We start from the raw sequence: 21821 nt of genomic DNA on the forward strand, positions 1-21821 counted from the left end.
GATGCATGCAAAAAAGGACCATCATAAGTCCATCGTGAAGTTCCTCGAGGTCCACAATTATGAGTACTACACTAATGACCACCCCGGTACGAAGTCGCTCAAGCCTTTGCTACGAGGGCTCCACGACATAAAGGAGGAAGATCCCATTGCGGAACGCGAGAGCTGCAGCAGTGCACAAAATCATTCGTCATCACATGACGAGGAAATATCGCGACCAGTTTTACCTGGTCCACCTGGAGCACGGCTCCACCACGTGGAAGGTCCTGAAGTTGGTCGGCTTTATAAATTACACCATCGTTGACTGGGAGCGATCCTGCCAGTGCACCGCGACGTCACGTAGTGCATCAACTGTTTCAACGTCGGGCACGGCAATAGGAACTGCCGCATGAAGTGTGGCGAACCCCATCCGACCGAAGAGTGCGACAAGATGGAGGTGGCTGATCCCAAATGCGCCAACTGCGGCGACAAACATCGACCTACAGCCAAGGACTGTCCGAAGCAGGCGGCGTTTTTGGAAATCCGGAAGAAGGCCTCCATTCGGACTGTCGGCAACTGACAGCATAGATCAGCTTGCCGATGAACGCCCAATACAACAAAGCTGTCAGATCATCGTACGTATGCTAAGCGGAAGTGGTTTGAGTTTGAAAAATCTACCTGCAGCCATTAGAACGTGCATCGAGCCGGATGGAAAAAAGTTTGTTCTCTACACCAGTAAAATCAATTATTAGTTTTAGTTCAAACATTTGATTTCGACACTGATAAATGTAAGTTAACTCTTATAATATTTGTTCAACTTTTAACATAGAATAAATTTCAGCTTTAAGCTGTATCGCAACGTATAATTGGCGATTTGCTAACAAGAATCGGTGCGTTTTGTTTTATCTCCCGGAACAGGGCCCTGCCGAAGAAGAACTGTGTTTCTGCTCTCAACAGTAATGGCGGCCAAGTGAGTGCCTCTTTGACATTCAAGAGGTAGAAAATATTTACATCAAGAAAATATTTATGACGAGTACATGTCTGCCTTGAATCAATAATTTTGTTAAAAAATTAAGTAAAACAAAAAATCTTTTTGTTCGTTCTTTTTTTATACGCTGCAATTACATCCTGTTTTTAAATGCATTTTTTCAGCAGAAGAATCCGATAGCAATAATAAGCTATTTTATAGAAAACTCATATAACAGGAGACCTAACACTAATATTTACGTTTTACAAAGAACATTTGCGAAAATGAATTGATGATGATGATGACGAAATGATGATGGTTTGCATGCAAATTTACCAAAACAAAGACCGAGCCGTTCACTCAAAATTTTAATCAGCTGATCGAATCTGTCTCATAAAATGGCTTATAAGCACTATTTAGTGCTTTGTATTTATCTGTCCTTCTTGTCTGTTGCAGAGGAATGCAGCCGTAACTGATACCAGCAAAAGTCGCGTTCCTGAGAGAGGAATTGTACAGAAAATCTTCGCACTTGTTTTAATTACAAAGAGTTTAAGCTTTAAAATAAGCAGAATTTATGATTTCTCGCTTAACTTTTCAAAAGGACCTAAGTAACATTTTTTTCATGAATTTATTTGAATAGCGTAATCAACAGAAAAACATGAAAACTTTCGATTGCAGTACTCAAATTAATTCATGGAAAAAATGTTACTTAGGTCCTTTTCAAAAGTTAAGCGAGATTTATTTATTGTACTGAATTAAATATGAATCGTATCTGTAGGTCACGATGAATAAACAGCTAGGTGTTTCAATCTGCCCAGTTTATGGACGAGAAGAAGGCGGGGGTGAAAAATTCATTTTCGGTGCAAAACATAAACAAACCTGCTGGCTCTTCCATACTAAAATCCAAGATGGCTGAATCGTGAATTTGGCAGATTGGAACACCTAGTGGTGTATTCATCTTGCTGTAGGTACTGTTACTGGGTGATGAAATTCACTTTAGCTTTGCATGATTTACATATGTACGTATACTCAGACACTTGAGAGTTAAAGAAAACACGTCCGTATTGGATGTAGATTGAAGAACTAATGAAAAGTTTTATTATTCCGTTTACTACCTCTTAACATGGTTACTAGGATAAACGGTTTCATCTGTTCATAACACTCCTCCTTAACTCGCGATACCGATCATCTTTTTGAAATCTTCATGCTTTTGCTTAGTTAAGGGTTTCGTAAATCCATCTGCCGGTTGCTGCTTTGTTGAAATGTAATTCAGAAGTATATTTCCTTGATTTAGCGTGTTACGGACAAAATGGTAAGGAATAGCAATGTGTTTTATTTTTGGATTGAATCCTTGATTTTTGCTAACGAGGATAGCCGATTGGTTGTCACACATAATTGAAAGATTATGCTATATATTGAAATGCTTGAGTAACTGCTGCCTCCAGAAAGCTTCTTGCGTAGTTCTTGATAATGCAATATATTTAGCTTCGCATGTGGACAATGCCACAACATCCTGTCACTAAGTGTTCCATGATATTGCTCCTCCCATTTGAATAAAAACGTATCCAGTCGTAGATTTTCGTTCATCCAAATCTCCTCCCCAATCTGCGTCCGAGTAGCCTGTTAAAAGCGGATTGCCATACTTCGAATATTGCAAACGATGGTTTTTTGTTCCTTTCAGATAGCGTATAATGCGCTTTACTGCCTCCCAATGACGTCGACCGGGGTTATTACTGAATTTGCTCACCATGTTCACAGCAAACGCAATATCCGACCTTGTTGCACATGCCACGTACATCAACGAAACCACTGCTTCTTTGTATGGAACTGTTCGCATTTCTTCTATTTCTGATGGATCGTTAGGACCAGTACTGTAAAAGGTCGTGATCGTCATAAGACAGAGAGCAAAGCGCCTTTTTCTAGTTCAGGCGACCAAATGAAGGAATCGTGGGTTCTTTGATGAAATTCGCATGAAAGGCAGTCATGAAAGTATGTTGTGCTTTGTTCTAAAATTAAAATTTCTAAATTATTTTAATAGATATATGCAAAGAATAGTGATAAGTCGATTAAAATGTTAAGAATACCCCCCCAGACCAATTTTCTGGCTACGCCACTGAGTCGATAAGTTAATCATATTCCTTCAATTCACCGAGTTGAACGTGCTAATAAACACAAAAATAAAGCAGATATTGCACACTTTCATGCCCTGTCACGGGACAAATATTGTTTGAGATTTTTGTAGCATGCCATTCATCCTTCCCGTTTCTATAGATATTGAAAGAGGCAGATATGTAAACATCGCGTGACATCTCCCATTGAAACTGAGAAATTCCAGTACTGGTTAGGATACATCGCCTTGCCTAGTTTGTTTCACGGGTCTGCCGGTGTCGAAACTGAGTTGCAATTCGTCATGTTGAAGTGTTCCAGAATGTCTTCAATGTACTGTTGTTGATCAATACAAAGCTTCCCATTGCACCGATCACGCGATATTCGAAGACCAAGGCATAACTCCGCTACACCTAAATCCTTCATTTGGAAACGATTATTTAGAAATGCTTTCAATTTCATTTTCAAAGCTTCATCATTTGAGAATAACAAAAAATCATCCACGTAGGGGTAACGGCTCAAACCTTGGCCCATTATGCTACGGTTGAGCACATTTATCGTTATAAATCTTTATATATTGCATTTCCAACCAGAATTATTCCACCAGCCGGCTTGCTTACATTTGGGTTTGACGCCAAATAGCAAAAAACGACGCTGAATGTCCGCAATATCTCATTAAAACCAGCGAAAGTCTCGAGAGAAATGGACAAAATGTCGGCATCCTTGTCCCTATCAGGTGGATAATTTTTCAGCCCACTTGGGACGAGTGATTGTTGATTTCGAACATACGAGAGAGATGGGTTGCTGTGTATAGTACCAGTCATTTTGCTTGCGTTGAATAAAGGCAGCATGCAAACAAATAGAGAAAATCAAATCATCTTATTGAGCGTGAATTCTAATTGGTTACATGTAAAATACTACCACACTGATTGCGAGAGAGCGTTTCAGATTCCCCCAATAGCACGCTTACCAAGGACATGCTAACGAAAATACTATTATATGTATCATTTATTTCCCAAATATTTACCATATTTGCAAGTGAAGAAGTTTAGAAAAAGGAAAACTGTATTAGAAACTGCAATTGCAAAAAGGCTACATGTTCTAGCCCTCATGTTGTGCCTTCAAACAAATTTCTTACGTTAATTATTGGCTGCCGCATAATTTTGAGATTTACTGCTAGTTGAGATCATGACAGTTGTGTTGCTCTCGCTCTCGCGCTACTCTCAAAGAAACTTTTTTCCAAAACGTAAACAATGCTTTAGGTGGGGATGGTGCATAACGCACTATTGAAGAAAGCCAATTGTAAAACTTATTCTAGGCAATTCCTTGCTTTGTACTGTGCATAAACAGTTATAACTGTGCCAACTACCTGATATTATTACACAATTATTCATGAATACAATTATTGGATGCTTGTTTTAACTCTGCCTGCATTGAAATTTCATGATTGGTACGTGCGTTTGATTCCACTCCTCTCTATATCGATCAGCTGTTGTGAATTCTCTTAAAACTCTCACGTGTTTCAACTTCCTGAGTTGAAAGAATACCTTTTCGGTATCATTTTACAGATCAAAATACTTTTTGCAATCAATAATAAATCTAAATTGATGAAGGTATTTGTGAAGTAATTTGACTTGAAATTATTCCCATGAAATGACGTTGAAAGTTCATCTAATGAAACATACGATCCATTGTATCTTTCCATTATTAAATGAGAAAATGTTTGTAGGATTCGTGCGAAACATGATAAAACTAAATATTCTTACACTAATTGAATCATTTATTTGCGAAATTATTAAGAAAATGGTGTATCGAACCACGAAAGGTTGATGCTTGAATCGTGTTTGGAAGCCGTAAGGTAGGCAATTATTTTTGGTATGTTCTGCGAATGAAAGCGATTATATCGTGATTCGAGAGAGGCATCATGAGGGCCCATTTACTACATGACGTTTTAGGTTGTGGGAAGGTTCTTGTCTGAGCGTTAAGGACTTTATAAATTTTAGAACCCTACCATACATGAAGCACCTATTCGCAAGCACCTACCTATTCGCAAGCATCGGATATTCTATCTGCAGCTTTCGGTCATTTTCTCCAGTACGGGTTATTGGTGAGAATGTTTTGATTTCAGAGTTTCACCTATACTAACGTAGTGCTACAAATCGAAAGCGCATGCCACCATTTGGCTACGGGTGTCCCCAGTATTGTCCAAAAAAGTTTTGGTTAATTATGTCGCTATACTAATGGAAATTGTGAAATAAAAATGATAGCTGACATAGTGTGGTTGTTATCCATTCATCTGATGTGCGAAAACAGGTATGTTCATTCAGAAAACTCTTTTATGGGGCAAAAGAAAAACTCTAACACAGCCAGCCTGCATAAGTCAACGAAACATGGCTGCTAAAAAACCGAGTCAAAGTGATTTTTCACGCAAGATAATGGCTTTTTATAGTTTAAGAAGTGTATAAATCTAGAGTTATGAAGCAGATATATGTTTGATACACTTTTCTAAAGAAGCGGTGGTTAATATCTCTCTACAAATCGACGTATCATCGCTGAAATATTGATTAATTTGCGTCATGAGCCAATGTTACATCCAGGGCCAACATTACCGCCGGTTACCCTATATTGTCACAAAAATCATTCGCCCACCAGTGATGTTGAAATATAAACAGGGATCCATTTCTGATTGCTCCAAACCAAATTCTCGCAATCACTTGTCAAGCTGAAGATTCCATATTCGGTTTGACTGTTTCAAACCATATAGCGCTTTCTTCAAGTTGCACACCTTGGATGGGTCTTTGACAACGCCTTGGGGTTGTTCCATAAATATCACCTCATCCGTAAGTTTGCCTTGGAGAAAAGCGGTCACTGCGTCCATTTGTTCAATATCTAGATCATGTTCAACTGTCAATGACATAAGATATCTGACTGTGGCATACCGCACAACAGGAGCATACACTTCTTCATAATCGATTCCATATCTTTGGGAACAACCTTTCACAACAAGTCGGGCCTTGTATCGACTCACTTCTCCGTTTGCTCCAAGCTCCGTTTAATATATCCATTTATTTTTTATAGCCTTTTTGTCCTTTGGTAATTCCGTTAATTCCCAGGTATTATTCTTATGAAAGGAGTTGTGTGCATCATGGACGATTGGATGCGGAAGTGAAGACAGCTGGTTTTTCGATTTTGGGGCAGTGAGTCGATACAAGGCCCGACTTGTTGTGACTGCTGCCTAAATGAACTTAACGGACGGTGCGGACCTCGACAAACATTAGACTATATTTGGTTTCCGTTCAACGGACTTGATTTGAGCAAAAAAATGAAAAAGTATTCTCTATAAAAACTAATAAGCCAAGCAGAATATTTATATCCTATTCCTATATACTTTTATGCAATTTCTACGTGGCTCTTAAGAACATCCGTCGGTCCATTCGATAATAAATGTCCGTAAAGGTCTGGTGGCTGTTAGTAGAAGGGAAGTTTGTGGGAGTCCATAAAATCGCCTGTATCTGAGTTCTTTGTGTCCGTTGAATTCAAATGAGTATCCGTCAAGAACGCTCAGGGGTTCTGAGCCGCCGATCATTTAAGAAAAGGGGTTCGATTCCATATTACTTAATACTTGTGGTTATCAAATTTTTTAACTTGAAAGATAGATATTAATCAGGGTAGAAAAAAAACATATGAAGAAAGTTTTTTAACGTTTGAAGTGCAAAATCGGTGGTTCAAAGCTGTTCAACGCAGAGCAGGTGAGTGCCAACATTTGTATTGAGTCAAAGCCTACATTGATCAAAATAGGTAAATATTTTCTACTTCTTGAATGTCAAAAAGGCACTCACTTGGCTGCTATTGCAGAGCGCAAATTACTTCCACCTTTGCAACCTCACAAACGGCTAGCGGCCGCTGCAGCATCGATAGAAGTTCTAACACCGCACGCTCCATCCACCAGCGAATGGCCGCCACTTCCGTATGGTGAGACTCCATCGGTCCAACTCCAGGGGAGGAGGTATGGCTATCGCACTAAGGAACCATGTCAATTATCGTCTGTTGCCAAGTCTGCAGCTCAAGATCATCGAGGCCGTTGCGTTGGGGTAGAAGTCAGCACTTCCGTCGTAGTAATCACCCTCATCGTGGCCTACTGCCCAACTCAAGCCAAGGTGATCTATGGTACATCGACCGCTCTTCGGAGGGACATTGTCAAGCTTACGCGGCGGGAAGGTCGCTACATCATTGCCGGTGACCTGAACGCCTGGGGCAACAGTCGCGGCAATCGAAACGGTGCCAGCTGGAACAACGACATGGAGGAAGGTCACTTCACGATCCTGAGCCCGGATTCCCAAACTAGGCTAAGTCGGCCCGGAATCCACGCAATGTTGGGGCGTTGACATACTGACCCGTCGAGTGATGCCGCCTCGCGTCCAAGTACTCGTAAAACAGAATATCAGCAAGAGAAATTGTTTTGTCTAGGACGCTTTCGCGCACGCACATGCGTGAGTATGTAATCGGCCTTAGACCTGTACAACATGGACGATCACATCTCACAACCGATCATGTACCAAGAGCTCAGCTCGGATCACTATCCGGTGGTGGCCGAAATTGGTTCGTCGATCAACCGTGAACTGGCAGCGGTTCCAGCAGTGCGTTGACACCCCCATCGACTACAAGGTGCGTCCGGAGACGTCTGGTGACCAGAGGCATGTTCCAACGGCTCGTCACCATTAGACACCAATGGCTTTAAGGATCGTTTGTTAACTCCTGCAGAGAAGGTCACAGTTAAAGGTCGTCACTTTGTCAGCTCGCACAATCTTGGACAGAACATCATCAGTCCCCAAGTCGAAGCCGTTAACGAGCATGCTAACAACACCCATCTTATTCCCAACGACTTCTCGGAGGAGATGGAGATCTCAGCTGGCGAACAGCATCCTGAATCCCGAACTCAAACATATGAGTGCTCCATTCTTCAAGCACCTTTCGATAATCTGATCAGTGCCTCCGTCTCAGCTACTTCCCGTCGTCCTGAAAGTCAGCCAAAGTCATCCTCATCCGGAATCCTGGAAAGGATCCTTCTTCTCCGAAAAGTTGTCGTCCCACCAGCCTTCTCTCAGGGTTATCCAAGCTCAGAGCAGTCGCGTGATATAAATGGTCACCTGTCCACCAATATAATTTGTTTTCTGTTTGAGAAGTTTTCAAATTATTATCAAGCTCTTTATATAATGATGTGCCTATTGAATCTAACTTCTAAACGTTGAAACATGAACGAATAAACGTTGAAATGGCAAACAATAGAAATAAATTTCTGTTTTCATTGTCCGTTTTCGTACTTCTACACGATTTCTGAAGGATGTTTCGCGCAATGTCCTACCACAAAAAATCCTTCTTTCGATTGGATTTCTAAGGAGAGGTTTTGTCTAACCAAATAGCGGAGTTTCATATGCTTATCGCTCTAATGTTATTATTCGCTGATGGTAAAAAATTACGAATATATAAATAATGCAATTCTTCACCAGTAGCGTTTATTCATGGTTTCTGGAACACAACAATCAACGAACAAATTTTGCTCCTACCCGGTGGGAGGGTAACGAACAGTTCGTCGAATTCAAAATTTTCAAACATACCTACCTATGCAAGCATCGCTGCAGGCAGGCAAAATTTCGTTTCTGAAAATTTACCGACGATGAATGATTTTCAGGCCCGTTCTTCAACGGAAAATAACGGTCGTACTGACGATTCCGGTAGCAGCAAGTCCGCTTCCAATTTTGATTTTCTAACTGAATAATTGTATCACATGATTGATGCAATGTTCAAAGAAAATACCAAAACTGAAGAAGTTAAGCTTTTGATACCAAGCTATCTACTCAAAAAAAAAAAACAAAAAATGTTTTGAAAATTTTAACCTTCCTAACGTGTTCGGGTCAATATGACCCGAATCGCACTTTCAAATTGTTCCAACTTTTTAACGCAACAATGAGAAGTTCTGAAATTTCTTGACTTTTCCTATTTCGTGGAAAGCTATGTTCCGGAACGTTGACCTACTTTGTATGACGTTCCTGAAGGGCTCAAAATTTTGACCCGGATTTACCTTAGCAATATCTCAGGCATTTCTCAGCCAAACTCACATGTTTATATAATAAAATAATGGTCAGCTCTTAAACTTTCCAAAACTGACCGATTGTTGATCGGCCACACATACATCCTGTAATTGTCAAAGGAAGGATCGTCAGTTGGCCATTTTTATATGAAAGAAGAATGAATACGAAAATCGCAAATGAACGATGTTATTGTCGTTTTTTCTCAGAAATGTACCTAATACTATTTCAGTGATGATGGATCGTAAATTCAGACAATATTTCTACAGATGTTCTAGGTTCTCCAAACCATTATGGATTTTAGGTCCTTGGTTTACCAAGTCAATAACGCATGGAACGAAACCAATAGCAACTCATTGTGCCCATACAGGCCCTTAGATGCCATGCGCATGATTTACGATTTAGATATGTCCAATCCGGAGGTTCTAAGTTCTCCAAATCATTCTGGAGTTAAGACGAATTGATCTACCAAGATTACTGGGCTTGATATCAAGTTAATAACAACCCATACAGGGCCTTAGAGGCCATGTGTTTCATTTACGTATTAGATATATCCAAACCGGATGTTCTCAGTTCTTCACATCATTCTGGAGTTCCGGCACATTGGTCTATCAAGACAACTGGACTCGATACAAAGCCAATAGCAACCCATGGGGTCCTTACAGGCCCTTAGAGGTCATGAGCTTAATTCACGATCTTTCCAACTCGGAAGTTCTAAGTTCGTCAAATCATTCTAGAGTTCAGACCAATTGGACTACCAAGACAACTGGGCTCGATACAAAGTCAAAAGTAGCCCATGGTGTTCATATAGACCCTTAGAGACCATGAGCATAATTTACGATCTATGTGTGTCCACACCAGATGTTGGAAGTTCTCCAAACCATTCTGGAATTGGTCTACCAAGACAGCAGGGCTGTCATGGGGTTTATACATGCCCTTAGAGGCCTTGTGCATGATTTACGATTTAGATATATCCAAACCGTATGTTTTAAGTTCTCCAAATCATTCTGTACTTCAGATAAATTGGTCCACCAAGCCAACTGGCCTCGATAGAAAGTCAATAGCAACCCATACAGGTCTTTAGAGGCCATGCGGATGATTTACTATCTAGATATGTGCAATCCGGATGTTCTAAGTTCACCAAATCATTTTGGAGTTCAGACGAATTGGTATACCAAGACAACTGGGCTCGATATCAAGCCAATAGCAACCCATACAGACCCTTAGAGGCCATAGGTATCATTCACGATCTATATATGTGCAAACCGGATGTTCTAAGTTCTACTAATTATTCTGGAGCTCAGACCAATTAGTCTGCCAAGTCAAATTGGCTCAATACAAAGCCAATAGCAACCCATGTTGTCCATACAGGATCATAGAGGTCATGCGCATGATTTACGATTTAGATATAATCAAACCGTATGTTCTAAGTTCTTGAAATCATTCTGGAGTTCAGACGAATTGGTCTACCAAGACAACAGGGCTCGATACAAAGCCAATAGTAACCCATGGGGTTCATACATGCCCTTAGAGGCCATGAGCATGATTTACGATTTAGATATGTCCAAAACGTATGTTCTAAGTTCTCCAAATCATTCTGGAGTTCAGATAAATTGGTCCACCAAGCCAACTGACCTCGATAGAAAGTCAATAGCAACCCATGTTGTCCATACAGACCTCTAGAGGCCATGTGGACGATTCACGGTTTAGATATGTCAAAACCGGAAACTCAAAGATGAGCCTCTTCCGTTACTAGGTACTTCCTTAGCTCGGGCATCTACTACGATAAGTGAAAAACCGATAATCTAACAAAATTCACATTATTTTTTTTTTTTTTTGTTGGGGCGTAGAACCACTGCGTCCATTGTGTTGAACTTTTGTGGTATACCCCTGATTACTCTTAACTATGTATTCGCATCTTGTAGGTTGATCACCATTTGTCAAGTAAACAACCTAAGACGCGTCTTTTCCCAGTCCGATATAATTGAATTAATAAAACCCACTACCTTTCCAGGATTGCAGTCCAAATATCTCCTGGTTACATAAAGCCACTATTTAGAAATTTAGATCTACCCTTGTACAATGCATCACAACTGCAAAGCAGATGTTCCGAGGTTTCACGTTCCATGTTACAGAAACGACAGATATCATTCTGAATCTGGTCAATATTTTTCAAGTGATATCTGCTCGGGCAATGTCCGGTTATTAGGCCAGTGAAGGTGCAAAGAGCTCTCTTGCTGAGCTCTAAGAGCTTTTCAGTTACTTTAACATTGGGAATTATAAATCTCTTTGATTGAGCGCACTTTTCGGTAACCAACCAGTTGGTCATCAACCTTTGTGCTTCCCAGGATTTCAATTCCATTTCTATAGTACAGTATAATATACCGCAAAAAGGTTCTGGGCCAATAAACTGTGTGTTTGAACCTCGTTTTGCAAGCTCGTCTGCCTTTTCATTACCTTCAATGCCACAGTGTCCTGGAACCCAGTACAGATTTACGGAGTTCTCTTGTCACACTTTTCGCAATGAAAGAATGCAGTCCCAGACAAGTTTTGATATACATTTAAAGCTACTCAATGCTTTGAGTGCCGCTTGACTATCTGTGAAGATACCAATATTTGCATATCTGTATTTTCTCTCTACACATATATAAGCACATTTCATTATAGCAAAAATCTCCGCTTGGAACACCGTTGGATAGTTTCCCATTACCACTGAGATCGATATCCCAGGACCGAAGATTCCTGCTCCCGTTTTTGTTCGTATTTTTGAGCCATCTGTGTATAATTTTATGGAATCGAACAGTGGGACCTCCGACTTCCCAGTCCATACGTGATGGCTCACGTATGTAATAAGGAATGTCATAGTTCTCCACAGGTTTCATCCAGTCTCCACTCATATTCATCACTGGCCCATATTGAAAATTTTATGAGATACTCAAGTGGCCCACTAAATCGCCTGACTTGAATAACTTCAATCGTTTAAGTTTTTGCATATTCTTTTCCGCTTCTAACTGCACGAATTCATACAATGGTAGCAGATTGAGAATTGCATCTAACGATTTTAAAGGAGTGCTACGCATCGCTCCCGTTATAGCAATGGACACTAACCTTGGTAGTTTTGTCAGCTTCTTCTATGCAGTAGCCTCTTTAGTTTTTGGCCACCATACAAGAGCAGCATATGTCAGTTTTGGACGAATAATGGAAGTATAAATCCACTTTATCATTTTTGGTCTTAAGCCCCATTTTCTTCCAAATGTTTTAGAGCATATCCAGAAGGCACTAGTCGCCTTTCCGATCGCACACTCAACATGAGCATTCCAGTTCAGTTTAGAGTCCAGAATGACTCCCAGGCATTTGACCTGTTCACTAAGCTGAATTTCTAGTCCTCCAAGCTTTAGAGCCTTCAAATCAAGTTTCCTTTTCCTAGCGAATGGTCCAATTACAATTTTTGACGGATTAATACTAAGGGCTTCCTGAATGCACCACGGTAGTGTAAAATTTAGAGCCCATTGCATTCTTTCAGAAATGATATTGTCGAATTTCCCCCTCACTATGATAACAATATCGTCAGCAAAGCCTACAACCTCGAAACCTTTTTCTTCTAAGCTTCCTAGAAGATCGTCTACAACTAAGGACCACATTAGTCACATTAATAAAGCCATAAGAAAAAAAAATCGTATCCATCCCTTTCAGTCAGTATTGTAAAATGTCGTCTGCCTATCTTTTGACTAATTTTCCTAAACTTTTTATGGAAGCTTAATTTAATTGATTGGGGGTAAATGCAAAGGTCTGTGTTTTGTTTTTTGAAATTTATGTGAGCACTTGGAAGGTCTTCAGTTAGCCTTGCGAGCAAAGACGTAGGATTACTATCCCAAGATAGCAAGCTCGATTCTCAATCCGGCGCTGGCGTGTATAGAAAAGTTTTCAATTAGTAACTAAGGAAATGTCAAGTTGAAAAATCAGGCCAAGACTTAGTTGAAGTGTGGAGCCATTGAAGAAGAAGAATGTATTAGCAACTTGATCAATAGGTGGAATGGTTATCTAAAACTGTTAAAAACCGGTCTACATGGTATATGAAGAGTCGTTTAGATTGTATATTTTAGTAAACTAAATAATTAAGGCAAAATGCGAAAAATAATCTAGTGGCAGGCGTTCAAGTGGAAATAAAAATAAAAGTAAAAACTCCACAGAAATTATATTTTCTTCGCCTTTAGCGCGAAACCAATTACTTATAATCTATTAGCACATTTCCTCATCCAGCACTATATCACTATCAAAGTGCAATTCCTTGTTCAATTCCCCCAAACCACCAAACCAGTTGCGGTTCTCATAATGCGCATCCGGTGCCCGTTGAGCCGTCTGGCATCCCAAATTATGTGAATGAGATAATGGCCCCATAATGATCCTACAATAGCATTTTCATTCGAAACACTTACCACACAAGTACGACTAATACGACGATGGTTGCAACAGTAGACGCTCAACACTGGACGTAATCCGCAAGGGCCCCCGTAGTTCAATCAGTTCCCCACTACATACACGCACCCGTGGTAGATCAGTGTTCAGTATCCGTCACGTCGATTCCTTCTTCGCTGCACCAATCATACCAAAAAAAGCACTTTCCTATAAGATTCAGATTCCTCTTTGAAGGCAACCTTCTTGAACTCGAGCCAATTAGCACCTCTTCCACTGTAGCACTGTAGCTTCCCCAAGGGTGTCCTCTCGAAAAACGCAAGCAATTTTACTACTCCAATGCAACTCTACAGAGCACCACACCACGTCGGTTTGATTGTATGTACTATTTATTTTGCTGAATGTTGGTTTTAGTGAGAAGGAAAATAAATAGCACACAAATTTATCACTATCTGCCGGACGGGCCCCAATGCGACTCGCTCAACTTTCATCCGTTTCCAGCAGCTTCCCTGCTCCAAGCACTCACATCAAATGAAATGAAACACAATACGTGTGCATTCGGCAAATGATGTTTCTTTTCTGTGTTCTCTACGGTTGTTCCCAAAAATAGCTCACGTCTTCTGGATTTGTCCAAACACACAATCTTCTACAAAACGGCCACCAATAGTAAACGCTGGAACCACAAATCAACACAGCACTATGGCTATTCTTTTCGAAATTTAGGGCTTTAGGTTCAGCCCAAAACCTTCACCTGATTGAAATTTTCGTAGTGCCTTTGCTGTGATACCCCGAAGAGGGAATCCAGTAGCAACTTACACGTTGTTCAGTTCGCCTGCCGGAGCACCTTGAAACACATACCAACTTCACCAGAAATTGGATCCGACGTGAGACTGACACCGTGTCATAAAAACAATCTTTGAACTCCTACGACGATGTCGATGGAGAATGCATTATTTGCTGGATTTTCAGAACAGTTTCTTCGATCATTGACGCATTATCAGTTTCTTTGAATATTATCCCGGTCACTCGAGAAACACATAACACCGGAAACAATCTTTCTATCGCACAACACTGACCAACTCGGAACGAAACACGACAATGGAAAAACCTTCCGTACGCTCGCACGGCCACTATTTATGTGAGGGTCGTTTGCAGCATAAACCGTAGTCGTGTTGATGCAAAAGAAAAGCGAATGAAATGCTGGCAGTTTTATGCGATGAGCCGCCTGGATCTGTCAAAATTTGACAGTCACACGTAAGCATGCTGTCAGTTTGGAGACTTCTGCAACGAGGGATGCGATGCAAGATGCGATGTATGCGATACTAAAGACACACTGGTGGTACAAGGACCGTGGTATACCACGGTTATATACCCTAGTACATATTGTACCATGGTTTTCCACGTTGTACCAGCATGGTACAAGGCGACACACCTGTGGTACAACTTGTACCATGGTACGAATACCATCAGTGTGTCATTAGTATAAGATGTACAGTATACCTCCGTTAATTCGACAAAATTATCATTATCAAGATATTCCCGCCATCCAACTGACAAATCCATATAAAATTAACCAAATTTGACAACTGACTTCATGAATCATCCCTTATTATTGCAAAAAAAAACCGCACGTTATTACATTTCCGCATAAATCCAAACGGTAGCCGAACCATTATTAGAACAGTTCAAGCTCTATCTGGTAAAAGGGCGAATGTCGCAAGAGAGGATTCTCTTCGTCGACTTCCCCTCTTTTAAATAAAAGTGACAAGCAGTGGATTTCTTCGCGGTTTATCACCTCAGAATGCAAGTTTTCATTGTTTTCTTTCATTCTGAGGGGAAAAACCGCAACGAAATCATCTGCTTGTCACTTTAATTTAAAAGAGGGGAAGTCGGCGAAGAGAATTCTCTCTTGCGACATTCGCCCTTATTCCAGATAGAGCTTGAGTTTACGTTCCACGTTGAACCATAATGATAAATAATGGTAATGGACCATAATCGTACTGTAGTATGCACGGTTAGAAAAAAGTACCTAATGTTAGGTACTTTTTTCTCTTGCATCTCCCTCCCTCTTCCTTTTGTTGTCATAAAATGAAGAGCAAAACCACTCAACAAGGGCATTAAAGTGTGGGAACCCAACGTTGGGTAATCTCATGTTTACAAAAGTTGAGTGAAATTTACGTAACTTTTGGTTAGTTTCAATTTAAAATTAAGTATATTTTACTTAATATTAAGTGAATTTTGCGTAAATCCGAGAAAAAATTACTTAATTTTGGGTTCCTACACTGAACCCCTGATTTGAGTGAAAAGTACCTAATATTAGGTACTTTTTTCTAACCGTGTGATAACGTTTTGACTTAAGTGGCTACGGTTTTCTAGAGTCCTATAAGAAGAGTACCGCCATGTTCTTCGTTTGACAGGTCTCCTGCTCGTTTGGAACGCGCATTTGTATGGAACTGACAGATGATTCTGTTCCAATTCTGACACTTGACGGCACTGTTATTATAGTCACTGTACGGTTTTCGTAGACCGGACTGTATATGAGCAGCGGGTTGTAAAGAATGTTGACCGTAAAGAAAACGATTTTCATTATACATTTTTGAAGAAAAAATTTTATCAGTATTATACTGCCGTGAATAGCATATTTCTCCCATACGAATAGGAAACCCAGCAAAGATGAAACAGATATGCGATTAACGGCAGTATTTATATTGATTATTAATTATGATTCGTTGACCGTAAACCTCATCGATTAAGGTCGAGGTAATGTGTTACCATAGATATTGTCGCGCTTATCTTTTTCTAGACTCTCGCGGCGGTCTTACTCTCGCAGGCTCGACTGCGAAGGTAGACGTCAAGATAGCCGCCGGGTTAAAAGATAGGGAGAATTTTCCCTCTCAAAACAAAACCACGTGCTTTTCGCCAAATGGCAGCAGTGTTCGATTGTATTAGTGAGAGGCAACCGGAGTCACTGAGTACATGGAGAGTGTTTATCATGACAAGTGCATACGGTGGGTAAGATTTTTATTGACTCTGTCGTGTTTAGTGACTGTTGCGATTACCTGAGCAGCAGCCAGCAGGAAGCCGCAGTATTCTATATTTTCTTGAGATGCATAATATGTATCGTTTGAAGAACTTAATTTTAATGGGTAATGATATCAACTATGTCCATGTTATATTTGTGACTGTTCGAAGAACCATAAATGATTATGCGGGTTATATCCCCCCACTTTTACAGATTCAACTGCGAGGTTCTAAAGCAATGTTTACCATTTTTACAATTGTATATCATATGGTCATGACACACATGTTCAAGTTTTGGCAAGTCAATTGAATTCAACTGAGTTGTATAAGAGGAAGTACATAAGAGGAAAAAACATGAGTTTAACTAAATTGTTAAAATTTTACTCACTTCTTGTTAAAAGTAGGACAACAAAATTTGCGCTTTAATGTTGCACGAAGAAGGAGAAGAAGCAGAAAGATGATAATCGAAATAATATCCACGGGAAAGCATACGAAGAAAAAAAAAATCTAAAAAATTCCGAAACCAATTTAATTAAAAACGGTAAGCAGTACGGGGTTGGACTTTTCTTATATAGTATCCCCCCACTTATCCGGACCTCGCTAGTCCGACGACTCGTTAGTCCGGATCTCGCTAATTCGGAATTTTCCGGATTAAAAAGTATCAACACCCATTTAAAACATTATGCTGTCAGTTTACAAGTTTGTGCTGTGATTTTGTTGTGGTTCATTTGTACACTGACAAAAATCCAATCATATCCATTATGTGTGGCACACATAAATTTTGACTATAGCATTTCACACATAACGGCTATGTGAATTCGCATAGCATGTATGTGGAAACACACATAACCATTATTAAATAATAACCTTTATGTGGATTCTCCTATAGCGACTGGTTATTAACGCACACATAAAATTTATTTGTAAATTTCTATAGATTTTTGCCAATAAAAATGTGTGGATTTTTGTTAGTGTATGGATTTGACAGTCGGATTAACGAGAGAAACCCCGATAGTCCGGACATACATTTGTCGGATCAGCGGGGGTATACTGTACTGTTCTTCTTCTTCTTCTTATTGGCATTACATCCCCACACTGGGACAGAGCCGCCTCGCAGCTTAGTGTTTATTAAGCACTTCCACAGTTATTAACTGCGAGGTTTCTAAGCCAGGTTACCATTTTTGCATTCGTATATCATGAGGCTAGCACGATGATACATTTTATGCCCAAGGAAGTCGAGACAATTTCCAATCCGAAAATTGCCTAGACCGGCACCGGGAATCGAACCCAGCCACCCTCAGCATGGTCTTGCTTTGTAACCGCGCGTCTTACCACACGGCTAAGGAGGGCCCTGTACTGTGTGTTAAGTCAATACCAAATTTTCAAAACGACTTATCTGCTTTTGTAAGCAAAGATTCCAACGTCGATTTGACGAATCTGAAGGCACTCCCACGCAAACCAACTCCATCAATGCGAAGGTGAAGGCTTCTGCTACCTGTTGGTGGTGCTGGTTTGCGTGAGAGTGCATTCAGTTTCGTCAAATTGACGTTTGAATCTTTGTTTACAAAAGCAGATAAGTCATTTTGAAAATTTGGTTTTAAAGTGTAGTATAACAGAATAAAATTTCGAATAGAAATATTGTGTTTATTATATATACAGTAGAAGAATAAAAGTCTAACCATGTACATACTGCTTACCATTTTTAATTAAATTGCTTTTAGAATTTTTGAGAACAATATTAAAAACTTCTTCATATGCTTTCCCGTGGAGATTTTTTGATTATCATCTTCTGGTTCTTCTTCTTCATGCAACATCAAAGCGCCAATTGGCGATTAAAGGTTGCATGAAGAAGAAGAAGTCGAAGGATGATATTAGAAAAATATTGCACGGGGAAGCATACGGAACATTTTTTAAAACCCTTCTCAAAAATTCTAGAAGCGATTTAATTAAAAACGGAAAGCAGTACGCGGTTAGACTTTTCTTCTACTGTGTATCAAGTATGATATCATAAAATAAAATTTGAAATCGAAAAATTGCGTTTATTTTGCAGTAGAAGGAAAGTCCAACCCCGTACTGCTAACCGTTTTTAATTAAATTGCTCCTAGAATTTTTGAGAAGAGTTTTAAAAACCTTCCCGCATGCTTCCTCACGCAATATTTTTCAAATATCATCCTTCGGCTTCTTCTTCTTCATGCAACCTTTAATCGTCAATATGTTGATGGTGGTTGAAGTGTTGCGTTGCAACCGTTGCAACGTCTGGCGGGATCTATTTTAGAGAATTTCTAATATTGAGATGCACCCTATCGATGGAAGAGCTTTTTGTGTAGACTTCGGTGTTGGAGACTTTTCATTCGAGCGGCCTGTTGTTATTTTTGTTTGCTTCCAAACAAAGCACAAACAAAGAAACGAAAGCAGTGTTGCAGTTATTGCAAGAGATAATAAGTAAAATAACATTATAATAGCGTATTGCAAAAAGTCGTTAGGTGCGCGTTTGATAGTGCTGGAGATAATATACATTGGAAGTGATACATAACATCGAGTTAATACCATGGACGCCATTCCGGCACAATCTGAGCTGATTAGTAACATGCAAGATGAGGTCGTGTCTCTTCGACAAGACGTTCCGAAGCTGTACAAAGGCTTTCTAATGAAGGAATGCCAAGTGGTGGCGAATCAGCTGGTAAGATTCAATTATATTTTTAAATGCTTTAGAAATTCTCGCTTAACTTTTCAAAAGGACCTAAGTAACATTTTTTTCATGAATTAATTTGAATAGCACAATCAACAGAAAAACATGAAAGCTTTCGTTTGCAGTACTCAAATTAATTCATGAAAAAAATGTTACTTAGGTCCTTTTGAAAAGTTAAGCGAGAATTGTTCGATTTACCATCTCCTCCGAATAGGCTGATGCCAAGTTGAATATACCTCGCCAGAACTTGGACGGGCTACAGCAGAACTTACAAGCCGCCGATTTGGAGGGAACGCATCTGCGAAGTAAACCAACTCAGGCTCGCCAATTACTCGGCTATGCCCATATGTTACGGCAATACATGGGAAGTGACACTAATTAAACGATAAGTAGTATTTTATTTTTCTTTATTTAATATCAGTCGTTTTCCAAATCTAAAATAGTATGTAGTTCATTATAAATCATTTCCAAACAGTCCACCCGTGGATTAAGATGCTAGAATATAGAAAGTATAAAAGGGATGAGTATTTTAATATTAAATTTAAATAATCTTTGTACATTACATTGAGAAGAGTGATTGCCGGCTTGCTTTTGAAGAGATTCCCCTTGGTTAGAACAGTAAGAATAAACACCACTTTCAACTAAAATGATAAATACAGCAAATTTTATGATTCATTGTATTCAACGGTTTTGTATTTAAATTATTTCTCGGATTATTACTATATATCGGTCTAGTTTCGGACCGATGTATCAATGTCCGGTCCGAACAGAAACCAATAATATATAGCATTTACGTTTTCGTCAAATGATTAATTACTGACAAACTCACATCGCAATAAAGTTCATATACGTACGGAAGTGAACAAAAGATCATTGGAATATTTACATTATGAAATGCTTCGTTTATCACCACATCGTGAATGTGTTTTATGGGGATGAGGACATTCCTAGTCGATCCACTAATAAAGTTGGTTGAATACTGTAGAGCAAAATCTTTAACCAGGACTAAATTTTCTGCAAAATTTAAAACAAATATTAAATTATGTACATATTTAATTCATTATTATCAAACCATTTCTAACAATCCGAGTGTAACTAAACCCGACCAGAAGCAGTAAAACCGCAAAGGTTCCGTGGAACCAAAGAATGTTCCTTTCATTCCCCGCTACCAGGATGACGAACGCGTACAGGAATAGGATCGCTGCGGCAAGCTTCAGTCGTGCCAACCTTTCGTTATTCAGCTCAGTGTTGTCAATTGATAGATTTAGCACATGAGGGGACTTTTGCACTATTCTAGCGTTTATTTTGCGGCCACAATTTGTCCAATAACTACCCATGATTATTCGGGTCACGGAGTGGGTGGGAAGCTTTTGGCTTGACTGATGACGGGCGGTGTGTGTTGATAAACAACGTTGGAAGTAAAACTGTTTTTGTTTGTGTGTGTCACCAGCTATCACCGACAACCAAAAAAAGCTTTTACGATAGAGTTACCAGATTTGCGAAGGAAAGTTTTTGCAAAAGATATTTAATTATTGTCAGTTTTTCTATAGTAACAAAACGATTTGATAACGATTTGAAATCGTCTCAAAGCAAATCGAGTAGATGCATAAGTATACTAGAACGCTAGTGGCGCTGTAGTCAATTAAATCATTTTGCCCAATTATGCTTCAAAAAGCTTCAATTGGCCATTATACATGTATTATGTTGTAGTGTATGACCAGGTGTTCGCCATTCGCCAAGTACTGCAGAAATGCCGCGAATACAACGTGCCCACACATCATCTATTCATCGACTTCAAAGCCGCATATGATACAATCTATCGAGACCAGCTATGGCAGCTAATGCACGAACACTGATTTCCGGATAAACTGACACGGTTGATCAAAGCGACGATAGATCGGGTGATGTGCGTAGTTCGAGTTTCAGGGGCATTCTCGAGTCCCTTTGAAACCCGCAGAGGGTTACGGCAAGGTGATGGTCTTTCGTGTTTGCTATTCAACATCGCTTTGGAAGGGGTAATACGAAGAGCAAAGATTAACACGAGTGGTACGATTTTCAATAAGTCCGTCCAGCTATTTGGCTTCGCCGACGACATAGATATTATGGCACGTAACTTTGAGAAGATTGAGGAAGCCTACATCAGACTGAAGAGGGAAGCCAAGCGGATCGGACTAGTCATTAACACGTCGAAGACAAAGTACATGATAGGAAGAGGTTCGACAAAAGCAGATAAGTCATTTTGAAAATTTAGTATTGATTTAACTTTACTGATGTATGACAGTCCTCAGATTATTGTTGTTATTGATACACAATCGATTTTTAGGAGTGCTGTCAAAAATCGATTTTTAAAATATTCTGGAAAAAATTGATCCCTATCCAAGAATTTGCTTTGATAAAATTAGAAAGGTGCTGTACGAATACATGAAAGATTTTTGTTATTGAATTCGACAGCACATGCAATTTTAAAATTCGGGGAGACTTGACCCTTTCTATGATATCTACGCAATTAATAATTTTTCTTGCCAACCCTTAATCAAATCAGTCAAATCTACAAAAAATTAGA

At 39.6% G+C, this 21821-nt stretch overlaps 2 protein-coding genes across 8 annotated transcripts in view; both read right to left on the reverse strand.

Moving 5' to 3' along the window:
• The window catches only part of LOC134213115 (polypeptide N-acetylgalactosaminyltransferase 5), a 261161-nt gene extending 246466 nt beyond the window's left edge, over positions 1-14695 (reverse strand). Inside the window, exons 1-2 of one of the 7 annotated variants that reach the window (XM_062691733.1) lie at positions 14365-14692; positions 13572-13758 (exon numbers count right to left, since the gene is read on the reverse strand). The gene's annotated coding sequence lies outside the window, so the exon portion shown is untranslated. Of the gene's footprint in view, positions 1-13571 lie in introns of all 7 variants that reach the window. The other 6 variants (XM_062691731.1, XM_062691730.1, XM_062691732.1 and 3 more) reach the window with 6 other exon arrangements.
• Positions 14696-19648: 4953 nt separating this feature from the next.
• On the reverse strand, positions 19649-20670 carry LOC134217263 (uncharacterized). Its single transcript, XM_062696029.1, has 4 exons — positions 20331-20670; positions 20145-20272; positions 19822-19899; positions 19649-19753 (listed from the first exon to the last, which is right to left on the reverse strand). Exons 1-4 carry the CDS (start codon positions 20593-20595, stop codon positions 19676-19678), a joined length of 549 nt encoding a protein of 182 aa, XP_062552013.1. The 5' UTR covers positions 20596-20670; the 3' UTR covers positions 19649-19675.
• Positions 20671-21821: the final 1151 nt, after the last annotated feature.

Source organism: Armigeres subalbatus, chromosome 2, assembly GCF_024139115.2.
Source record: "Armigeres subalbatus isolate Guangzhou_Male chromosome 2, GZ_Asu_2, whole genome shotgun sequence".
NCBI classification, from domain to species: domain Eukaryota; kingdom Metazoa; phylum Arthropoda; class Insecta; order Diptera; family Culicidae; genus Armigeres; species Armigeres subalbatus.

Bases quoted from the DNA above. Each gene is read 5' to 3' on its own strand.
- LOC134217263 (XM_062696029.1), bottom strand. From the start codon at position 20,595: ATGGGTAGTTATTGGACAAATTGTGGCCGCAAAATAAACGCTAGAATA. The intron at 20,273-20,330 runs GTTTGATAATAA...TAAATTTTGCAG, and splicing joins CACTCGGATTGTTAGAAATG to AAAATTTAGTCCTGGTTAAA. The intron at 19,900-20,144 runs GTAAATATTCCA...TTATCATTTTAG, and splicing joins TAAACGAAGCATTTCATAAT to TTGAAAGTGGTGTTTATTCT.